Genomic DNA, 24,135 nt, shown 5'->3' with positions numbered 1-24,135 from the left:
AGTGGGGCTTAAGTTAGGGTTTATAACATAAAGCTACCCAAGCATGATTATGGATTATAAGCCTCCTTCACTCAATAAAGTTATTTTAATATATTTCACATGCTAGCACCATAGTCACCAGAGAGTTAATTTCTTCTTGTGTTAATATGTAAGTCTTCAAATCCTCTTGAGACAAGTGATTAAGCATACAAAAGGATTACAACTTCCTGCAGTCTTAGAAACCACAAACAAGCTAATATCCATTCATATTGGGTGGAAGTACTTCATAGGAAAAAAAAGAAGTGTATGCTTTCATGTTACCTCCATTTACAACTTAAACAGAATATATTTTATAAATAACAAGTAGTTTATGTTCCAGTTTTTTTAAAAATAGGAGAACATTGTTTTTCAAGAAGAAATAATGGAAAGTGAAGGTTGATGAGAAAGTTTTGCCTTGCTGAGACCTCTGGGCTGAAAATTCTGAGTATGTGTACCTGGTACTGTGGCAGTTTTGGATAAGGAGTCAAGACAGAAATATGTGCTAAAGCAATCTACAGTACACTGGATATGAAACATTCAGAAAAATGACTCTACTCCGGGACTTACATAAAAAGATATTTAAAATAAAATTATCTCAGAAAAAAAACTAAGGTTGGAAAAATATGGCTTTATTTTATTCTTGTATTTAAACAGAGCAGAAGAAATTTACTATTATATTGATTGAAATAGTATAGCATGACTGGAATTGATTTTTCTAGCATGCATATGATACATTTTAAAGTTAGACTGTGGAAATCAATTGTGCAATGAGATGCGATATTTCAGTTATTATGAATTATGTTTTCAACAGACATTCTTCACAGTGCAAAATAATGAGTGTTTTTCGCCTGATAATTATAACTCATATTCTATTATACCTGGTGGTTGTGAATATTAAATATGACAGGGAAAAGGTTTATTTTGAACTTAAGAAGCTTTCATATTTATCAAGCAGTTATATTAATTTAAGTTTAAAATTTAACAAACTTTCATTTCCAAAAAGGCTATCTTATCTCACCAGTAAATTTTCTAATCATCTTCCAGTACTGAGGACCCTGTGTTGGTTATCACTGCTTTACTGTTAACCAGCACATACTTTGCCCTGGGATTATAGTAGCACACTAATTCTGTTAAGTAGTTTATAATAGCTCATCATTATTTAAAATCACACTTAAGTTGAACACTAGACATAAAATCATCTCATTTCTTTAAGAAAATAAAAGTGAAAAATCATACAAAAAAAAGTATAGATACTAACATTGTGTATCAACTTTTATCCACTGGGCCTGACATTGCATGGACTACGTCTGATATTCACTCTGCCTGCATCCTTTCCTGTTTTTCTTCGACCTGCACCTGGTATTGATTATACCCCTATGTGGTTTTGCAAGAAGCATCAAAATACAGAGATCATAATGAAAAGGTGAGTGTTACACTTGTGATCCATAGTTGTTGGTAGCTGTAAACTGTTAATATTTGCTTTTGTATTGTAATGTTATATAGCACTATAACACAATTATTTTAATGCTGAAATGCTTCATTGGTTTAATACCTGTCTTTTCTTTGGCTGTTGGTAGACATAAGGACAGTAGGGCAAAATACGCATTGCTCTTTAGCCTTGATAGACATCAAGGATTTTCCCAAAGTGGTTATACCCAGCGAGACCAAGGGGGTGGAGAGAGAGAGAGAGAGAGAGAGAGAGAGAGAGAGAGAGAGAGAGAGAGAGAGAGAGAGAGAGAGAGAGAGAGAAGGGCTTGGGGTTAACCTTGCCGAATCTTGTTGTTTCCAGTCTGTTGGCTATTCCTCATTCTCACAAACATATTCACAAATGGACATAATAATTGGGCCTGGCTCTTCGCAGACCTACCTCCCCTCCTTTTTAATTAAACTGTGTGTCTTTTGTTTCTTTTCTATATGTAGTCTAATTTGTGCTGGAAGTGTGGCCTTCCACTGGAGAGTGGCTTATTTCTGAACATTATCATCATATATGATCATCTATCATATTTTCTATGCCTTTGATCTTTAAGATAGAGAGTGACTTTGATGTTCAGAATATCTTACATTTGTACAAATATAATAAGCCTTATGCTTATATGTTCAGGATAAAGATATCCAGATACTTTATTAAGGGAACCAAACAAAGACACATAAGTAGGATTCAAAGTTAAAAAAAAAGCAATCAAGTGAGGTTAGGAGAAGATCTTACTTATATACAGTTCTAACACAATTTATCAAATTATCTGAAACATTTAGAAGAATTTGCAGTAGATTTTTCAGGTGATAAACATGAATAACTAAGCATTTCTGAAAAATAAAGAGAAAATAAAACAACTCAGAAAGTTATCATAATATTAATTTTGGTACCCTGAATAAGAAAGAAACCTGAGGAGGGTTGTGACTGACACTCAGAGGGAAAGAGGAAGACTGTGAGTTGGGAGGAACAGGTGGAACAATGACGCTAACGAAACTCTTGGATATAGCCAACATTTTATCTTGTATTGTGCAGCCATTCTCTGGGCCACTGCATATTCAGAAAAAGAGGGCATATAATTAATACAAGCTTCAAAAATGAAAATATACTTCTTAGCTACTAAAAGGTATATCCGAGGAAAAAGAGCAATCAAGGTAAGTCAGCTACTTAAAGTTTCGATTTGTCATCAAAATCAATATTAATAGGAAATTTGTAAAATAACAGCATTCATAACTTAAAACTATAAGGATGCCATAGAAAAAATACTAAGCAAACTCAGGTTCTGGATAAGCCAGTAGGCCAAAAATACAAATGGTCATAAGGATGCAAATCCAGGAGTTTTCTTAGAGGCATCATGGAGTTATTAAGATTCTGCTGTATCCGAGCTAAAATTTTTCAGTCCACCATGTGTTTCTTTTTTTTTTTTTTTTTTTTTTTGCTATTTTTTTTAATTTATTTATTCATATTACATCTTGATTGTTAGCCCTTCCCCTGTTTCCTCCCATTCCTCCCTCCCTCCCACTTCCCCCCTTCTCCCCTCCCCTATGTCTGTGATTGAGGGAGACTTCTTCCCCCTATGTATGCTCTAAGATTATTGAGTCTCTTCTTGGTAACTTGCTATCCTTCTTCTGAGTGCCACCAGGCCTCCCCATCCAGGGGACATGGTCAGAAAAGGGGCACCAGAGTTCACGTGAGAATCAGATCTCACTCTCCACTCAACAGTGGAGAATATCGTGTTCGTCGGCTAGGTCTTGGTAGGGGTTCGAAGTTTACTGCCTATTTCTCCTTGGCTGGTGCCTTAGTTTGAGGAGGACCCCAGGACCCAGATCTGCCTGTCATAAAGTTCTTCTTGTAGGTTTCCAGGACCCTGTGGGTCCTGTTATTTCTCCATTCTTCCATGCTACTCTCGCCTAAAGTCTCAATAGGATGTCCTCTCCTCTGACCCACTTTCTTGGTAAGTAAGGTTTTTCATGGGACGTATCCCTTGGACTAGTGTTTTGATATAAGTGAGTATATACCGTTTGTCTCTTTTTGCTTCTGGGTGAACTCACTCATTATGATAATTTCTAGGTCAATCCATTTGTCCACAAATTTCGGGAATTCCTCTTTTTTAATAGCTGAGTAATACTCCATAGTGTAAATGTACCATAGTTTCTTAGTCCATTCTTCTACTGAGGGACATTTAGGCTGTTTCCATGTTCTGGCTATTGTGTATAAAGCAGCTATGAACATGGTTGAGCATATGTCCCTGTTGTGTGTTCGAGCATTTTCTGGGTATATTCCAAGGAGTGGGATAGCTGGGTCTTGAGGAAGCCCTATTCCCATTTTTCTGAGAAAACGCCAGATAGCTTTCCAAAGTGGTTGTACTAGTTTGCATTCCCACCAGCAGTGAAGGAGTGTTCCTCTCTCTCCACATCCTCGCCAACATGTGGTGTCATTTGAGTTTTTGATCTTAGCCATTCTGATGGGTGTAAGATGGAATCTCAGTGTCGTTTTGATTTGCATTTCTCTGATGCCTAACGAGGATGAGCATTTCTTTAAGTGTTTCTCAGCCATTTGATATTCCTCTGTTGAGAATTCTCTGTTTAGTTCTAAGCCCCATTTTGCAATTGGGTTGTTTGGTTTTGTGGTGTTTAATTTCTTGAGTTCTTTATATATTTTGGATATTAAACCTTTGTCAGATGAAGGGTTGGTGAAGATCTTTTCCCAGTCAGTAGGCTGTCGCTTTGTTCTCTTGACAGTGTCTGCTGCCTTACAGAAGCTTCTCAGCCTCATAAGGTCCCATTTATTAATTGTTGACATTAAGGCCTGGGCTGTGGGTGTACTGTTCAGGAAGTTGTTTCCTGCGCCTATGTGTCCCAGGCTCTTCCCCACTTTTTCCTCTAACTGAGTTAATGTCTCTGGTTTTAAGTTGAGGTCTTTAATCCACTTGGACTTGAGTTTTGTGCATGGTGACAAATAAGGGTCTAATTGCATTTTTCTACATGTAGACATCCAGTTAGACCAGCACCATTTGTTGAAGATGCTATCATTTTTCCATTGAATAGATTTGGCTTCTTTGTCAAAAATCAAGTGAGCAAATGTGTGTCCACCATGTGTTTCTTTTAAGAGTTTGCTGGTAAAATCTTACACACAAAAGCAGAGTCCATGAAAAGATTGTAGCAAATGCATCCCCTTTGTTGAACAATGAAGAACGGGTCACCAGATTACAATAATGTAGCAGAAGATAAATATTTTGGGAAAGATCCAAGTAGAATACAGAAAACACAAATTTAAATGTTATGATATTTTATGTGCATTTTATTTTACATTTAAATGACCTTGTTTAACATATTATCCATTTATAACACTTAATTTTATAGACTTTCAGTAAGCTGAACATCATCATCATCATCATCATCATCATCAACAACAACAACAACAACAAAACCCTTGCATTTACTTAGTGAGATGCCAGGTTAAAAGTGTATGATTAAAAATTGGATAGGCTACTCCTGGAGAACAGTGCTTGCTGAGGGCTATTTAGGTGTGAATGCTAGCGTGCTTATAAAGACTGTCACTTGTATTGTTCAGGTTTTCCTCCCCCATTTCTAATTTTTTTTCCTCTATTTGGGCCAGTCAGACCTGAGCTATGAAGAACCACACGGCAGTGACAGTATTCATTCTTCTTGGACTAACAGATGATCCACAGCTACAGGCGGTTGTGTTCGTCCTTCTCTTTCTCACATACATGCTGAGTGTGACTGGGAACCTGACCATCATCACCCTTACGCTTCTGGATTCTCACCTCAAGACCCCCATGTATTTCTTCCTACGGAATTTCTCGCTTTTAGAAATTTCATTCACAACTGTCTGCATCCCCAAATTCCTTGTTAGCATAGCCACGGGGGACAAAACCATTTCCTATAATGACTGTGCAGCACAGCTATTTTTCACTATTCTCTTGGGGGCCACTGAGTTTTTCCTCCTGGCTGCCATGTCCTACGACCGCTACGTGGCCATTTGCAAGCCCCTGCACTACATGACCATCATGAGCAGCAGAATTTGCAACTTACTGGTCTTTGTTTCCTGGCTGTCTGGTTTCCTGATCATTTTCCCTCCCCTCCTTATGGGGCTCCAGCTTGATTTCTGTGCAGACAACACTGTGGACCATTTCTTCTGTGATGTTTCTCCTATACTTCAGCTCTCCTGCACGGACACGCATGTAATAGAACTGATGGTGCTTCTCTCTGCAATTTTGACACTCCTGGTTACACTGGTGTTAGTGAGCCTTTCCTACACAAACATCATCAGGACCATTCTGAAAATCCCATCTTCTCAACAGAGAAAGAAAGCCTTTTCTACGTGCTCTTCGCACATGGTGGTAGTGTCCATTTCTTATGGCAGCTGCATCTTCATGTACGTGAAGCCATCGGCAAAGGAAAGAGTTGGTTTAAATAAAGGGATAGCTCTGCTCAGCACTTCAGTGGCACCCATGTTGAATCCCTTCATTTATACACTCAGAAACAAACAAGTAAAAGATGCTTTGAAGAACATGACAAAAAAGTTAGAGCTTTTCTCGATGAAGTAACCAGTTAATGGCATTCCAAGTTGACTTGTCATGTCAGTAGGAAGACTGGAGTAGATCACCAAACTCCTCCGTGCACGTGTTTAAAATTAGAGGTCCCGTGTCCCTGGTAATGCTCAAGTTCTAACTCTTATCCTATCTGAAATAAGGTATCCCAGTTTACAACGTTGACTTGACGTTAAACAGAATTAACAACCACATTGGCCTCAAAATATTAAATTTATTTTTTTCCAAATGTCAATGAGTGACACCCGGTACTAAACATGTAAGGCCCTACTTATATGGTTTTGATTACAGAAACAATAAAGTAGTGTCTAAAATATGAAAGGAGAAATAATTTATATGTTATTTTATGTTTATATCTCTCAGAATTCTTTTACAAACAGAGTGACTTCAGCGCATCCATAGTCTTTTCCATTATTCTGGACTTAGGAGATTCAAAAGCATGTATACAGATATATGTATGTGTGTGTATGTGTGTGCGCTCGTATATACATACAAATATATGAAACATACAAACGATCATTCCATATCATTACATAATGTAAGGTCTGATTGCCTTAAAGTGTTCCAAATTATCACAACACTCATTCTCATGATTTGCTAGAATTCTTGAAATGTCTGAATTTTATCCTCACAGCTTTATACAATGAGTATTATCATATTAATTTCTGAATAAAAACAAAAAAAGTTTGTTGATAACATTATCGTAGCAAAAATGGAAAACAAATGTATACACAAAAGAACTAACTGATTAACGGTCTTTTTAAATTTCTATGAGCTTTTTACATACTCTAAACAAAATTATATAGTAATTCCTCCCTGGACCTGGAACACTTACAACATAAACAATTGTGAGATTCTTTTAGAATGTCCCACATATTTAGACTATCATTAATAAACTCTGAGCACTGTAAAGTCTATCTGAGTTCATTATTGTCAATTTAAGTCATCAAACATATTTTTTTACACAGTACAGTGACTGACCATGTAAGAAGCAGAATGTGTTGCCTGTTTCCTTTCTGTTATACCATGTTTCAGTGTGACCCAAAGAAAAAACTTTTCATAAAAAGCTAACTTACTCACCTTGGTGAGACTTAGTGGGCACGGTATATGGCATTACTATGAGACACAATCACATACAATAGATATCCTGCGGTAGATGGAGGAAAGCCCAGAGGGCTTAATCTCTGCACATAGAACTACAGAGGGCAGGAGAAATGGTCTTCCCCAGTGAGAACCCATCAGTTGGTTACCCACTGTGAAATAGTGAGCCATGAAAACATACACACAAATAACGTGATACAGTCTCGGCGGGTTAGAGAGAATGTAAGAACAACTTAAAAGGGACTCCAGAGGGAGTGTATAGGAAGGTACGGAGGAGAGAAAAGAGAAGGGGAGGGAAATGATGTAATTTATATTAGAATCTAAAAAAAAAAAATACAATGGATCTTTTCTGTAATGAAATTTGCTCTACAAATATTTACTTGTGACTGAGGCTGTTTCCATAGAGATTGTCTAGGAAATTTAAATAAATTTTGGAGTAGCAGACTTTTTACATCAAATTATTTTTATAAATTTTGTCTCAATATAGCTTAAAGTAAGCATAATTTTCCATGTCTGAACAACTACATGTGAATCTTACTAACTAGAGTGATAAGGTTTAAATCTATACATCTAGAGAAATATTACCAGGCCATTAATCATATTTGGATTAGCTTTTTGTGCCATGTTTGTTCATGATGTTGCCACCAAGCTGCAGTGCTTTGTGAATATTTTGTTTGGCCATGGATAATAACATGTTAAATAAGTACCATCTCACCTTTGCTATTGAGCTTGCTTTGAATCATAATTTACCTTGTCATGCATTATGATTTCTACTTTACAGCCTATAAGTGTCCTTTAAACTGCTCATTCAAACTCTTGGCATCAGTCTGAAGTCTCTGTTGGAGCTAAAGATCAGGTATCTTAGTTTTACAATAAAGTTAATGTAGGCTCAATTATCTTAACCAATATATTTTACTAACAACGTATTAACCAAGCATATGTCACTTATAACCCAAATAATCAAAGCAATATGAAAGACAGGATTAAGGAACACAATAACAAAACTGTAAGGATATCAGTTCCAAGGAGTGATTCTCCTGGCATAATCAGCAGGATTTCTTCTGCTGGAACCTGGAGTAACCAGAACCTGGAACCTCAGCAGGAGCCAGGGCCCCGAAGCCTTCCCTCAAGTGGTTCTTTCTAGGAGCGTCTTGAAGTGGAATGATGAACAGCCAAAACCATCCTAAGTCTCCAAAAGCCTCGCCTCTGGGCTCATTAATATATCTCCTCCCAGAGTCCGTTCACGGGATCTTTTCAGCTGGCAACAATCAAGCTCCAGCACGAGGTGGTTGGTCTTCTAGTGGATTAACATCACCTGTTCTCTCACAAGACCGTTCCGGTCCCGCACTTGGGATCCTAAAAAAACAGGTTTATCTCTCCTTCAGTTTAGTTGTTTAGGGGTTAAGATGCACATAAACAGATTAACAAAGAGGGAAATACATGTGTGTGTAGATACTCCATGAACTAGTGGAACAAAAATAGTTTAAGAACCAAGCTCTTCTCTTGAAAGGACTTTTTGTCTTTCAATCCCAATCTACTGGATATTCCAGTGCTATTTTTTATACTGATCTCAGAATTTCAAAAAGTAAAGATAACAGACAGTAATATTTTTCAGTTATGTACCCTAAATCTATGTTATTTCCCTATGTTGTTCTCTTCACATTTACGTTTTTATTTACTTTTTTTTATTTGTAGCTCTATATTTTATGGAAAATAGATTTTTAATATAATAGATCTTGCTATGCTGTTTCCTCCTTGAACTGGTCTGAGACAAGATCTGTCTCTCTTCCAATGTGAATCCAGATGCTTTCTGTTTCATTTTAGAAAACAAATGAGCACATACGGAATAATAATGAAACAGAACAACAAAAATCAAATCCAAATAAGAAGAAACAAAGAGTCTTCTTTGGTTTTGATCAGAATTCCTCCCAGGACTATGAACACAAGCCAGTAAGGTGAAGACTCTAGCAGATAGCAGCTTCACTTCTCAGTGAGGTGTGTAGATGGTTTCTTCAGCAACAGGGCCTCACAATCTGTGGTAGAGAGCAATCGACATCCCTGGCAATAGTACAAATTTGTGGGGCCCCTTTGGCCAACAACTCAATGAGATGTAATCCATTTCTAGGACTGAAAACTTCATTTGGTGACAAGAGATGTACAGTTGGGGCTCCATATATCCCATTATTTGGTGATATATTTTATATTGTCTTCCTATAATTTACGAAGCTACTGTGTATTGGGCCTCTCAAATGGCCCTTAGCGTTAGCTATGCTTCTCATTATTTTCTCTTTCTATCTCCTCTAATCTCCACTCCCCATTTGCTTTTCCTGTTCCACTTCTCCACTATTTTCATCCATAAGTATTTATTTTATTTCTCCTTCTTAGGGAGAGCCATGCCTCTCCCTTAATCCCTTACACTATACCTAACCCCAGTGGTTACACAAATTGTGGCTTGCTTATTGAAAACTTAACAGCTTACATCCACAATAAGTGAATACATACCATGATTGTCTTTCTGGTTCTGGGTTACCTCACTTAGGATTATTTTTTCTAGTTCTATAATTTTACCTGCAAATTTCATGATTTCATTTTTTAATAGCTGAGCTATATGCCATTGTATAAAAATACAAGGTAGTTTGGTTTTGTTTTTGTTTTTTCATTTTTCTATTGTTGGGTTTCTGGGATGTTCTCAACTTCTGGCCATTATGAATTGAGAAGCAATAAACACAGTTAAGCAGGTGTCTCTATAGTAAAGCGAAGTATCATTTAGTTTTATGTCCAAGAGTGATATAGCTGGATCTTGAGGGACATCAATTCCCAGCTTCCTGATAAACTGCTAAGCTGATTGTTTTTACCATTATATATTTAATTTAAATTTAAATTTTATTAATTTATTCAGATTACAACTAAATTGTTATCCCATCACTTGTATCCTCCTGTTCCTCCCTCCCTCCTGCTTTCACCCTACTCCCCTCCCCTAGGTCTAAGACCAAGGGGGACCTCTTCCCCGACTATATGGTCATAGGCTATCAAGTCTCATCTTGGTAGCCTGCTTATTCTTTCTTTGAGTGCCACACACAAAACATGCAAAAACACAACCACACAAACTCCCTACAGTAACTAACACCAAAATTAAGGGTCTTAACAATTACTGGTCAATAATATCTCTCAACATTAATGGATTAAATTCTCCAATAAAAAGACAGACTAACTGAATGGATGGATAGACAAGATCCAACATTTTTCTGCATTCAAGAAACACATCTCAGCCACAAGGATAGACATTACCTCAGGGTAAAAGGATGGAAAAATATTCCAAGCAAATGGTCACAAGAAGCAAGCTGGAGTAGCCATTTAATATCCAATAAAATACACTTTCAACCAAAATTAATCAAAAGGGATGAGGAAGGACACTTCATACTCATCAAAGGTAAAGTCAACCAAGATGACATCACAACTCTGAACATTTGTGCTTCCCATACAAGGGCACCCACATTTGTAAAAGAACTATTAACAAAGCTTAAACCACACATTGATCCCCACACATTAATAGTGGGAGATTTCAACACCCCACTTGCACTGAAGGATAGGTCATTGAAACAGAAATTAAGCCGAGAAACAATGACATTAACCAGAATCCTGAATCGAATGGATCTAACAGATATCTACAGAACATTTCACCCAAGCACAAAGGATTATACTTTCTTCTCACCACCCCATGGAACCTTCTCCAAGTCGTATCAGGACTGAGTTCATCCTCTTCCCCTGTGCCCTGACAAGGGAATCCCATCAAGGGGAAGTGATCAAAAAGCAGGCCACAGAGTTCATGTCGGAGACAGCCCCTGCTCTCCTTATTAATAAACCCACATGCATGGTCCTTTGTTGGTATTTCAGGCCACAGGCCTTTCTGGAGCCTGGTAAGTTGGCTCTGTTGGTCTTCCTGTGGAGCTCTTGTCACCTCTAGGTCCTTTTATCCTTCCCCACATTTTCCCACTAGTCTCCCTATGCTTCACCTAGTGTTTGGCTATGAGTCTCAGAATCTGTCTTGAACCACTGTTGGATATAGCCTCTCAGCGGACAATTCTGACAGGCTCCTGTGTGCAATCATAGCAGCGTATCATTGATGTGTGCCTAGTTTTATTAGGTGTTTTCCTCTTAGTGTTTCATGAAGAAATAGATTATATGAGAAATGATATTTAAATCAACGTGAGATCAAAGCCGAGAAGTCAGAGATCTATGTACTGCTGAGGACTTCTTGCTGAGACAGACAAGTAACTTGGAACTTCTGTATCATTTCAATTTTAGTATATGTGCTTCCAAAGTGGGCACACATGGAACTTCTGTAGAAGACCACTCAGCATGCTTTTACCAAGTCATTCACCTTGCTAACGTAGTCCTAGTAAATATTTTTTTCCTGCCAGTCTCACTTTCTCACATTACAGAAGTATAGGTTAACCCAAACAGATAGCATGGTTACAATACAGTAACTTAGGATTGTGATTTTTCTCGTTGTTGATTCCAATAGACAAACACAGAGGCAGCAATGCTACTCAAGGAGATGCAGATACAAAAAAATATATACTGAGCTATTTGGAAGGCAGCTGAGGAAGAGAACAGCACCAGTCCATGTCAATAGAGTCAACAAGAATATTAAACTCTCACAAGCTGAAGAAAGATTTGGTCCTTGGTAAACATCTCCACGTATACTGGTCTGTAATTCAGAAAGCTGGGCCATAACTCTCACTGGTAAATTCTTCTGAGGACTTTTGTGTTAGTCTAAAGCACATAAAGGCAAATCCTGCTGACCTCCCATGTCTCCCATGGTGCACAGACCTGTCACTCTGATAGGAAATATTGAGGCAGTGTCTGTCCTGCATGACAGTACTCAGCCCCTGCCTTGCTCTGCTCCTCACTAGAGCAGATCTCCATCCCATAGCAGCCAGGCCAGAGCCCTGTCACTGCAGGTCTCATCCACAAAACCAGGGTTGATATGCAGCCGGGGCTCTTTCTTTCCTTGTGGAATAAAGATTGAGCTCTTTGGTCTTGAGAATATTGCTTGGGAAAAATATGTCCATATTTTTATCAGGTTGTGCCTTTCCCTAATTATTTTCTATCTTGGAAAACAACGTTTTCCAGACCATCTTTCCTTGAGAGATGCTGTTTTAGAAGCATATTTTGACTAATTTGAAGCTGGAGTGTTACCCTGAACATAGATGGAGACATGAATGGGCCCACTTCGTGTAGAGACACTCGCAGGGAGTATACTGACATATTGCTTATTCTGAAGAGTAGAAAGAGCATCACTCTGTAAATTTAACAGGATAAATTGAGACTATAGAGACAGCTGAGAAAATTAATATCTCAGAAACCACACACAGACAAAGAAAAGAGTTATCTACATCACTTGAGCCTCTAAAGAAGTGAATATCACATACTGAAATGGCAGGCGGCCCCTACAAGCCAGTCATGTGATCACCATGTATGAAAAGGGAACAATATCCACTTGCTCCTGACTGCCTCAGGAACTCCATTCTCTATGATTCCTTGCCAATGTTCAATCGCTGTCTGTCATTCTCCTGTTTCCACATCTTCACTTACTGCTAATTCCTTCATCTGTAAAACTCCGCCCCTTTTGTGTTGGCAGATAGATTCATATCTATAGTTATTGTAAGCTAAATACATATATATATAAATACATATATATATATATATATATATATGAAGGAGAGAGAGACATAGTGAATATATAATATGATAGTTCATGTAAATAATTAAGATTATAAATGAAAGGACCCTCGTTTGACTCACCAGTGTTACCAAGAATATGATGAACATATGGAAAATAGCTGCCACTGAAACTGCTGTGCCTGGTAAATGTATCTTTATTCAACATAGTCTGACATTGCAGAAAGACAAAAACATAGCCACCTCTGTTTCTGAAATTTCTTACACATAACAGGCCAAGAATAAAGTACTCCTTGTACATAACATGAAAGCCATACAGAGTTCTTATAATTTTTGGAATGTATTGAATATTAGAAAGCATATATTTGGTAAACATAATTTCACAAAAAGAGGTTAAATTGACTATGTTTTTCTTCACACACACACACATACACACACATACACACACACATACACACACACACATACACATACACATACACACACACACACACCGTTTTGATAGAGTAATTACTCTATCAAATGGACTTATATCTTTACCTCTCTTCTTGTACAAACTCTACTGGAAATAACTCAACATAAGACCAGATAACCCTAAAACTGCTCAATGAAAAGGTAGAGAGTACATGTCCATGTCCATATAAATGAAGGGTTATCAGAAAAAAGAGTCTGGCAGATCATAGAATAAGGCCAACAATTGGCAAATGAATTCACAAGAAACTAAAAATTCTTTCTACAGCAAAGGAAATGGCCATTGAGTAAAGAGAAACAACATATAATGAGATGAAAAAAATGGTGTATAGCTTCTTTGAAATCCCCATCAATATTTCAATACAATTCTTCACAGACCTTGAAAGGATAATTCTAAACTTCATATAGAAACATAAAAACTCAAAATAGCTGGAATAATGCTTAATAATAAAACAACTGTTGGAAGTAGCTCCAATCCAGACTTCAAATTGTTCTACAGGTAATAATAATAATAATAATAATAATAATAATAATAATAATAACAACAACAACAACAACAACAATAACAACAACATCATAGTTATGTCACAAAAGAGTCATGTTGATCAAGAAAATCTAACTGAAGACACAGAGGTAAGTCCACATACCCTATGAACATCTGATTTTTCATAAAGAAGCCAAGAATGAATACTGGAGAAAAGAACAGCATCTTCAAAAATGGTGTTGCTTAAACATGATGTAGAACAATACAAATATATTCATGCTTATTACTCTATATGAAACTCAATTCCAAATGCATCAAAGACCTAAATATAAGGTTAGATACCCTGAAACTGATAGAAAAGGGAGAGGAAGTGGGGAATTGTCTTGAACTCATTGGCAGAGGAAAGGACATACTGAGCAGACAACATTAGCACAAACACTAAGATGAACAATTAATAAATGGGACCACATGAAACTAAAAAACATCTGTGTGGCAAAGGACACCATCACTGAGACAAAGTGGTAGCCTACAGAGTGGGAAAAGATTTTTTTTACCAACTCCACATGATAGAGGACTAGTACTAAAATTGTATAAAGAACTCAGGAAACTAGACATCATAAAACCCAAACAACGCAATTAAAAACAGGGTATAGACTAAACAGAATTCTCATAAAGGAGAAATACAAATGACTGAGAAACACTTAAAGACATTGTCAATATCCTTATTTATAAAGGAAATGCAAATAAAACTACTTTGGGATGTTATCTTAAACCAGCCAGATTGCTTAAGATCAATTGAACAAGGGACAGCTCATGCTGTCCAGGATTTGGAGTAAGTAGAACATTCGTCATTGCTGATGGGAATGTAAGCTTAAAAAACCACTATAAAAAAATCAATGTGAGGGTTCTTCAGAAAGATGGGCATGGTTTTACTTCAAAGATCCAGCTATACAACTCTCTGGTATATACTCCGAATACAATTCATCCTACCGTGGAAACACTTGCTAAACCACGGCAAGACATTATGCAGAAAATGAGAGACCTTGGAAACTTCAGATTTAAATGTGGTGTCTCCATGAAATCTCGCTACTCAGGGCTCAGAGAAACCTGTAGAAGAGAAGGCAGAGTGTAAGAACCAGAGAGTATACAAGGCACTGAGAAAAGAATGCCTTCTCAATCAACATGATTGATGGACGTATGCAACTCAGAGACTGAGGCAGCATATGGAGGGTCTACAGGGTCCTGCACTAGTTGAATTCCTAGAGCTGAAAAGAAAAGTGGTGAACCCAGAAGCAACCTCCATGTTGATAATCACTGGGAAATGACTATTTAGCCTTCTCCAAGGGAGTCTCAGTGGGGAAACAAACTACTCTTAAGTTCGTTTGCCCAGCAGTACATGGCCAACTGGAAAGGAATTCAAGAGCATTTTAGGAAGTATCTTGTCTCACAATGTCCTTTTGGGGATTTTTTTTTCCGTTTTCTCTTTCTACCCTACAGGGCCTTTGTGTATACATTGTGGCTTCTGAAATGGTGTTTTTATGACGTTCCTAAGTGTACTAACAAGGGGGTCTCTGCATCATATACGTTTTTGTATGTTTTGGGGGGTCTTTTCCTCCTTCTGTTAGATTTGTCGTCTTCCTATGCGTTAATTTTTATCTTATTTGATTTTATTATTATCCCATGGAAGCCTGCTTTTCTTCCATGAGAGGCAGAATGGAGGGTTGATATGGATGGAAGAAGAGTTCAGGAAGAACCGAGAGGAATAGAGGAAGGAAAACCATAATAAGGATATGTTACAGAAGAAAAAATTCATTTTCAATTAAAGAAAACACACACACACAAATGAATAATAAATATTTTTAAAAGAAAATGAAATTGCTTGGGAAATATGATGGGAGACGGGGAAGTTGTGAAAAATGAGGGACGGCTATGATCAAGATACATGGTACACTATATGATATTTATAAAGAATTAATTAAATTAAAATTAAAAATAGAGTACAGATTCACTTTTGCTGGCTTATTTGTGTATGAATTTTTTCACTCTAAATGCTATAAAAACAACAATCCCTAGTAAGTCTTATGAACCTTTTGGTTATGGGGATTATTAATAATTTTTACCCTGAACTTCTGATTTTTATTTGAGTGTTCTCTTTTTTGAGTTAAATTACATATTATTTTTTCATTATATTTTTTGTAAAGCAATTTTAATTGTTTGAATAAATATTTCAAGTTCTCTAAATGATAAAGGGACAAATCATCTTCTGTTATAATAAATTGTATCTTTCTGGCCTAGGATGCTGATAACTGACACAGAGAGACTGAAATGTTACTTTAAAGCTGCAGGCACTACAGCTGGGCAGAATCTAAACTGATTCTAATCCACTTGTAAATTAAAACGAACTATTCTAAACCTCATAACACACATATATTCCAAGCACTTGCCAGTCTGATCCTCAGACGCTTTTTCTTCCTTCCTCGTCAACTTTAAAGTACATTTCAGTCCCCTTGTGTCAGTTATTTGCTTTGTAGGCCAAGTGGATACAAATTACTGCAACATCTTGGTTTTTAATAAAATAAATTTTAAAAAAGCAAAAGCCATTTTCTTTACAAGCAAGCTTGGTTGCAAGCACACTTCCTTCCTGAAATTGACCTTTTTAAGAATCTAGCACATTTAAAAATCCATTTTATAAGTATTGTAAAGAAAACTGAAAGGAATATCCCTGTAATTACCGGGGATCACATCATCCTCACAGTGAGCACAGAAGACTAGAGGAACATGAAAGGTCAAACAACAGAAACAAAACTGAAATTCTACAAATAGGTTCTGGGACAAATGGAATTCTACTTATGAGGCTTATGGAAATCGTAGGAATGGGAGTGGGGTTTAAACCAAAACTATTAGAAAAAAAATAGTAGGCAATTGGAAAAAGAGGTAAATTGTGTTTATTTTACTTGTTTAATAAATTGAATGTAGGTTAAGAAAAACAACAGTGTTAAAGAAAATGCGGGGATAGGGAAATAGGTAAGAACATTGACTGTTCTTCTAGGGGTCTTGAGTTCAATTCCCAGAAACCTCATGGTGTCTCACAATCATCTATAATTGTAGTACTATGGGGTCCAATGCCTCCTTCTAGTATGTAGACATTCATTCAGATAAAACATCATATATATGTATATATATATGCACATAAACATATATATATATATCCTTCTTAAAAAGAAGTGATTTTCTTCATTAGTTAAAATTAGGGAAATACTTATAACTACTTACATTCCAAGCAGGAAACAAAGACACTCTGACTACCTAGAATGAATACATAGATTTTTATATCACACATGCAGTATCATTACGATCAACTTCATGAGTCTCTGTCAAAAGTGGGAAATACAGCATGTATTAAAGATGGAAAGTTAACACTGCATAAAGGAAAGTGTGAAAACATGTGAGCCAAAGGCTGATAAGACCCATAGACAAGAAATAACTACAAACATGTAGACACAAGATAAAACTTTTTTATTTAAATATGTTCAACCCACACATAATTGGGAAATAATTGTAAAATGACAAATATTTAGAATGCCGAGATGGCCACAGTTTCTCTTCCAAGATCCATGACTTCACTGGCCTTGAGTAGTTGGCCAGTTTCCCAGTATCAGGCGTGGTTCCTTTCCTGCTAAGGACGTCTGAAGTCCAATTTGAAAGTTGTTGATTATTATCAACGTGTGTATAACACTATTGCATCCTTTGGGTAAATGTGCTGTGCTGCTTACCACTATGGCTCATTGGCACCATATCTGGGTAGAACTAAGTGCAGTCTTCACCATTTATTTAAAAAGTCTATTTTTAACAAACCTAGAACCTTACAGAAAGCCACAACTAATCAAAATGTGGAGTTGTAGAGGCCAGTCCCAACGGATACATCTACAGAATGCTTAGGGAGCATTGCTTAAGATAAGGGCAGAAAGATTGTAAGAACCAGATGATCAGGGGGTTTATTGTTCTATTATTTTATAATTATATTATATAAATTGGCTGCAGAATAATATAATCTATCATATAATAAGCAATTATATTATAATTTCAAAAACTAAAGAAAAATTTAAAAAGTAAATTGATTCTCATTTATCACTGCAATAGATGATTTTGAAACAATAAAAGCCCACTCTGTTTATTAGGACATTGAGAAATATGAATAATGCATGTTCTAGGGGATTGACCAAGTCCATGTAGAAAACAAAGTAATGACAACCAACAAATAAATGCAATGTTTATTTTGAATAAGCAATCCCAACTTAAGGAACTTATTCTAAATGTCTGAATCATGACATTTATCATTATAAAGGTTACATTTATGTTTTGGAATTTTTGTTTTTGTTTGTTTGTTTGACACAGTGTTTGTCTGTGCAGCCTTGGCTGTCCTGGACTCATTTTGTAGACCAGACGAGGCTGGTCTCCAACCCACAAAGAAAAAGTTACATTTATGAAAATAAGTTTCCATAGTTTAATTCATTGCCATCATTGTGAAATTAAAGGAAATCTATTAATTGTTTTTAGAGGTGGAAAAATAAACTAAAATAAATGTTCAGAAAAAAAAGATTACTCAGAACAGCTGTACTTAAATTTGAAATATTTCTTTAAGCTATTGTGATGTGTTTGATAGAATATAGTGTGATGCAAATAAATAAAGAGGAGACCGTATATGTGTAGGGTAACACACTTCTCTTAAGGTCAGTGTCTAAAATGCACTATCTTTTTTATTAAATATTTTTATATACACATTTGTATTAATACACTTATATACAACAAACTACCTATAGCAAAAAGAACCATGAAACAATCAGAAATTATATAAATGTTACATTTTTAGTGTTTTGGCTATTTGTATTTGGCAGCCTTGAAGAAAACATCTTTCCTATCTTGGTGCGTCTAAAATGCTGAATGTAAATCAGTATCTATCATAGCTCATCACTATCAACTTACAACATCTATCTAGACCCAAGAAATTCTTAACCCCTGAACAACTAAGCTTAATTGTAAATGTAAACTATCTGGTCTTCAGCCCCATCAGAGACTTGAGAAGGAATAAAATTGATTACAGGTGTATACTGAGAGAACACACTATCTTTTTCAGTCTTATATTTTCATTAAAGATGAGAGCATTTCATTTTTAATGAAAATATAAGATGTTATGTATAGGATTCACATTCCAGTGCTGTGGCAATCTAGTAACAATACTCTAGAAGCAATATTAATAGTAGGATAAGAAGTGTGAGCAATATACACACAAGCACACACATACACAGGTCTACTTTTTTAACAGCACATTTGTTTCATACAATTTGGCAAATCCCCCAGGAAATGATGTTCTTAGATCTCAGTTACCCTGAGGACTTTTCAGTGTTGTGAGAATTTTCCTGTAAAACACTAGGAGATAAATCCTCCATTGGCTCATAAGACAGTAAATTCTTATACGGTACTATATGTAAAACTCAGCAAGGTTTGTAACTCTTCTTACAAGGGAACTGCAGTGAACTGTGGAGTAGAGAGCAATGTTGTTTATTTTCATATCAACAAGGGATAAATTAGTTAAAAATAATATCTCTCGAGCAACATTTGTTCAGTCATGTGTCTTGAGGTAGAATGAGGTACTAGGGGAGAAACGTGGATCTCAGTGCTCTCTGCACTCAAGGAAGATGATCTGGGTTATGTGCAGAAAGCCCGCTCAATTCTGCACATACGACTTACTGAAAAAGCTGCAGAACACGCAAAGGGTTAGTGTTTTTACCATCTACATTTGACTTGCTGTAATATTTCACCACTACATTTGATAGTGGTGAAATATTAGTAATCAACACAATCATCTAAAGCAAAAGTTTGATTTTTGAAAATATTTTGTAACATTTCATATATTAGCTTGTGTAACTTTAGTCTGTAGGTTATTTTTTTCACCATTACAAGAAGGGACAAGTGAGTTGTCTAGTGGGGTGGAATTCCATTACATGATTATGCTATGCTGTCAATATGCTGTGTTGTCATTGACATGAACTGTGTAAACAAGAACATTTTGTAATGTTTCGTGACTATTTCAGGTGAAACTGTGAACTGTACATTCTTCATCCAACAATTTTATGACTTAAAATATTTGACATGTGAGGGAAATTCACGTATTATTTTCAAGGAAAACATGTTTGAGCTATTACTGTTCTTTGATTTAGTCAACTATATTTGTATGCAATATTATTTATCCTCTTTAAATACTTTTATGTTCAATTTTTTTTCTCCTAAAGACCCCTACCACTATCATTGGAAAGGCATCTCATTCTCCAATTTTATTTAGCTCTTATTATTTTTATCTATTTGGCTTTTAATCAATAATTTGTGTATTAGATGTTGAAACATTGGAAACATTTTTGTTAATATCTTCAACCAGAAGATATGATATGACAGTGACCATTTTTAATTGATTTGACTATTTTATTGTAATGGCAAAAACAACTAAGAAAGAGGTTTTACGTGAATGTTTTACAAATATCTTTTTTGGCACAAATTTAATGAACATTTAAGAAATATGTTTGCAAGTATCCACACTGCAGTAAGGTTTTACAAAAATAGATATTATTAGGAAAAACATTTGCAACATAGCTCTTAGTAAGAAGATTTAAAAGTTGATTCAGAAACTTTCATGTAGCTTAATTTTCAAAGCCATAGCTCCTGAAAACAGTTGTTTTTATTTTGCCTTTTTTGGCATAAACACCAATTTAAATATTTTTATTTTAAAGTTACTTGTCCCATATATAATATTAAAATATAGATTTTGCACACATAATGATCAATGGTACCAATAATTTTATTTGCTTATTTGCTAGTTGACCTGATATTCTAATATTATTATTTTGATAAGGATATCTCTATATCAAAAAATTCATCTCAGTAATCCCATCACCAACTATGAGATTGAAATTTATCGCACACTCTCTTCTTTACTTCTAGATTCTCTTGTTTAGGACTGAAAATATATTCATATTATTGTAATTTAAGAAATGACAGAGGTAGGTTTTAGTAATAGAAATATTCAACTTATATATTTATGTAATGTTTCTCCACTTTGTTATTATCTATACATTTGCAGACATAGTTTTGATCTTTTAAATTTTCCTAATATCAATTTTCTTAATTAAAAATATATCATTTATGACTGGGTTGGCAGGCATTTTTCCTTATCATCACATTTATCTTACATTCATTTATACAGTTCTCTGCTTCCACTACATTTATTATGGCTATTTAGTATCTCTTATATGGCTTTATGAATGAATAAGAAGATGAATTCTCTCTACTGCTTGTGTTATCATTAAAATAATTAATAATAAATTGTACTGTGAAGGAAGTGGCACCAAAGGGAAGTGCTGTCAAAGAGAAGAGTTATAAATATTAGGTCACAATGTTAAAAGTATTCCCTGTATGTAATTTTGAACTATCTGAGACACTATATCATAAACCACAAAATAAATTATGAGTTGGGACAGGGACTCTGTAGCCCAATAATTGCTTAGAAATGCTTAGCATGTGCAGGACCCTGGGTTCAGAACCATGAGTCAGAAAGCACATAGCTGTTATATTGAGCATTCTGATTATTGACTTTGTCTAGGTGTGGTTTGGTATGTGTATTCTTTTAAATGCAAATTTTTGTTGCTCCTACTGAGCAACTTTGGCTATATTTGATAATATTTAAATGTCAAGATTTAAGAGTTTTCTAATTAGTATAATAAAATACAACAATATTTATGGGATATAAATATTTTTAGAATGCTTAAAATAAAGCACTGTACAGTCAGAGGTACAAACCATGTGTTGTCCAAACATATGCAACTGTATAACAAGAGGTAGTTTGGAATATGTATATGAAACAGCACTTTTCTAATTGTAACACAAAACACACACACACACACACACACACACACACACACACACACACACACAAATTATCACTCTTATTTTTCCTGACATATTTTTTCTTTCCATTCAGATTTAACTTGAGGCAGAAGACTGTAATTGGAACCCATTCAGGAGAACAGTGTTTATTTTAGGTTTAGGTGATGACATAGCCTTGTGCTATTTACTATTTCAGTGTAATAACAATCACACTCACAGTAGAAGATGTTGCTTATTTTACACTGAAGTAGGAAATCTTTGTGTTGTAAGAAAGCTTCCTTTGAAGTCTCCTATTCTATTACATGTATTTCTAAAATAGTACTTATTGTGCCCAATGTGAGTAAAGTATTTTCTCTAAAATATTAAATCAATTCATTGGCAATTAACTTGAGATATTGACAAAATTAAATTTTGAATATAGATTCAGTGAACAATTTTGAAAAGAGGGTCATAGAAAAATTCGAAGGTAGCATACAAGCATTTGAAATACCCTGCATATGGGCAAGCTGGGTGTACTCAACTCTGGACAAGAATCTGAGAGCTCTGACAATCACAGTAATGTGGTGGATGACATGCACAGAGGAAGATTTGAATATTGATTTCTGAAAATATCTGCATGTTAGACTTATGAATATAGAATTTTTTATGTTTGTGAAGGAAGAAATATTTTCTGTGTGTGATATTAATTTAATATTTTTGTAGATTTGTTAGGAAATAGGAAAAATGAAGAACCAGTCTGTGGAGGTAGTTTTCATTTTGCTGGGACTGACAGATGACCCTCAGCTGCAAATCCTGATTTTCCTGTTTCTGTTTTTCAATTACATCTTGAGCCTGATGGGCAACTTAACAATCATCCTCCTCACGCTGCTGGATCCACATCTCAAGACGCCAATGTACTTCTTCCTCCGGAACTTCTCCTTTTTAGAAATTGCATTCACTACCGTGTGCATTCCCAGGTTCCTGACAAGCATTCTCACAGGAGAAAAAATGATCTTGTACAATGCTTGTGTTTCTCAGTTATTCTTCTTCTTTCTACTAGGGGCCACAGAGTTCTACCTCCTGGCTGCCATGTCCTATGACCGCTATGTGGCCATCTGCAGACCACTGCACTACCCCATCATCATGAGCAGCAGAGTGTGCCACCTGCTGGTCCTCAGCTCCTGGGTGACTGGGTTCTTAGTCATCTTCCCCCCTTTGCTCTTGGGACTCAAACTGGATTTCTGTGATTCCACAACTGTTGATCACTTCTTTTGTGACACTTCTGTCCTCCAGCTGTCTTGTACAGACACTCGGTTAATAGAATTGATGGCTTTTGTCTTAGCCGTAATAACTCTTGTCATCACCTTGATCTTAGTGATCCTCTCCTACACACTGATCATCAAAACCATCCTAAAGTTCCCTTCAGCCCAACAACGGAGAAAGGCCTTTTCCACCTGCTCCTCACACATGGTTGTTGTGTCCATCACTTATGGGAGTTGTATCTTCATGTATGTTAAAACATCAGCCAGGGAGAGGGTGGCTTTAAATAAAGGCGTGGCTGTGCTGAACACCTCTGTGGCCCCTTTGCTAAACCCTTTCATTTACACCCTAAGGAACCAGCAGGTGAAGGATGCTTTCAAATATGTGTTTCATAGATTTTGTGCTTTTACAAACCACGAGAAAAGATTTAGACATAAATAATACGTTGTTGAAACATAAACTACACTAAAATGTATTATTTATGATCTAAACCAATTCATCCACTGAATGTTTTACTCACTTGTTTGCTAAGCCTCTATAAGTTTTCCTGTATTTTCCTTTTAGAACATCTTCCTTATAGGTGAAAGTGTTTTCTCAAAGCCAGAATTTTAAATTATGTGTTTACAAGAGAATTCTCATAATTTTTATTTACTGAATGTTTATTGAACCAAATTTGGTAAATTTAACAAGTTAAGGAAGCTATTTTGCATGTCTTACTTGTAAGAGACACAGTAGAACATGATTATAATTGGGATTGTCATGGCATATAGAATATTTAATAATTTGGAAGATAAATTAGAGGAGGAAACACTACTTCTCTTGAACCATGAAAAATTAATAATGAAAACATTAAAGAGTCCTATGATGAGTGACATAAAACATGCCAAATAATTGGAATTCTGCTGTAAAATTTCTCCTGCAAAACTATGTTAAGAATATGCTATTTTGTTAGCTCAATTTGATATCTCTATTTAAAATAATTAAACTGAATTATGTACTAATTATTTATTGGTTTATAATTTGTGAATGTTGAAGGTGATGGTAACCCAAGAAAGACATTTTAAATATTCTTCACTTCTTCCTTTTGTTTAGAGATATTTATATCTATTAAACTAAAATCAGGATGTCAAACTTATTTATCCGTTCTGACTATGCCAA

The 24,135-nt window shown here is 35.7% G+C and overlaps 3 protein-coding genes across 3 annotated transcripts in view; 2 read left to right on the top strand and 1 right to left on the bottom strand.

Annotated features, from left to right (window-relative positions):
- Positions 1-24,135, bottom strand: part of LOC311585490 (olfactory receptor 6C74-like) — a gene marked incomplete at both ends in the record, with an annotated part of 128,373 nt that overhangs the window by 48,758 nt on the left and 55,480 nt on the right. The window lies entirely within an intron of this gene.
- Positions 5,121-6,059, top strand: LOC311585472 (olfactory receptor 6C74; the record flags this gene model as incomplete). The annotated part of the gene is made up of 1 exon (XM_084760689.1): positions 5,121-6,059. One exon carries the CDS (start codon positions 5,121-5,123, stop codon positions 6,057-6,059), a length of 939 nt encoding a protein of 312 aa, XP_084616815.1.
- Positions 22,462-23,418, top strand: LOC311585464 (olfactory receptor 6C6-like; the record flags this gene model as incomplete). Its single annotated transcript, XM_084760681.1, has 1 exon — positions 22,462-23,418. The coding sequence occupies one exon, from the start codon at positions 22,462-22,464 to the stop codon at positions 23,416-23,418; it is 957 nt and encodes a 318-aa protein (XP_084616807.1).

This window comes from Acomys minous, assembly GCF_964271855.1.
Source record: "Acomys minous genome assembly, chromosome: 15".
Classification (NCBI taxonomy): Eukaryota; Metazoa; Chordata; class Mammalia; order Rodentia; family Muridae; genus Acomys; species Acomys minous.
Note: the sequence above shows the minus strand (reverse complement) of the source record. Positions and strands in the feature narration are given on the sequence as shown.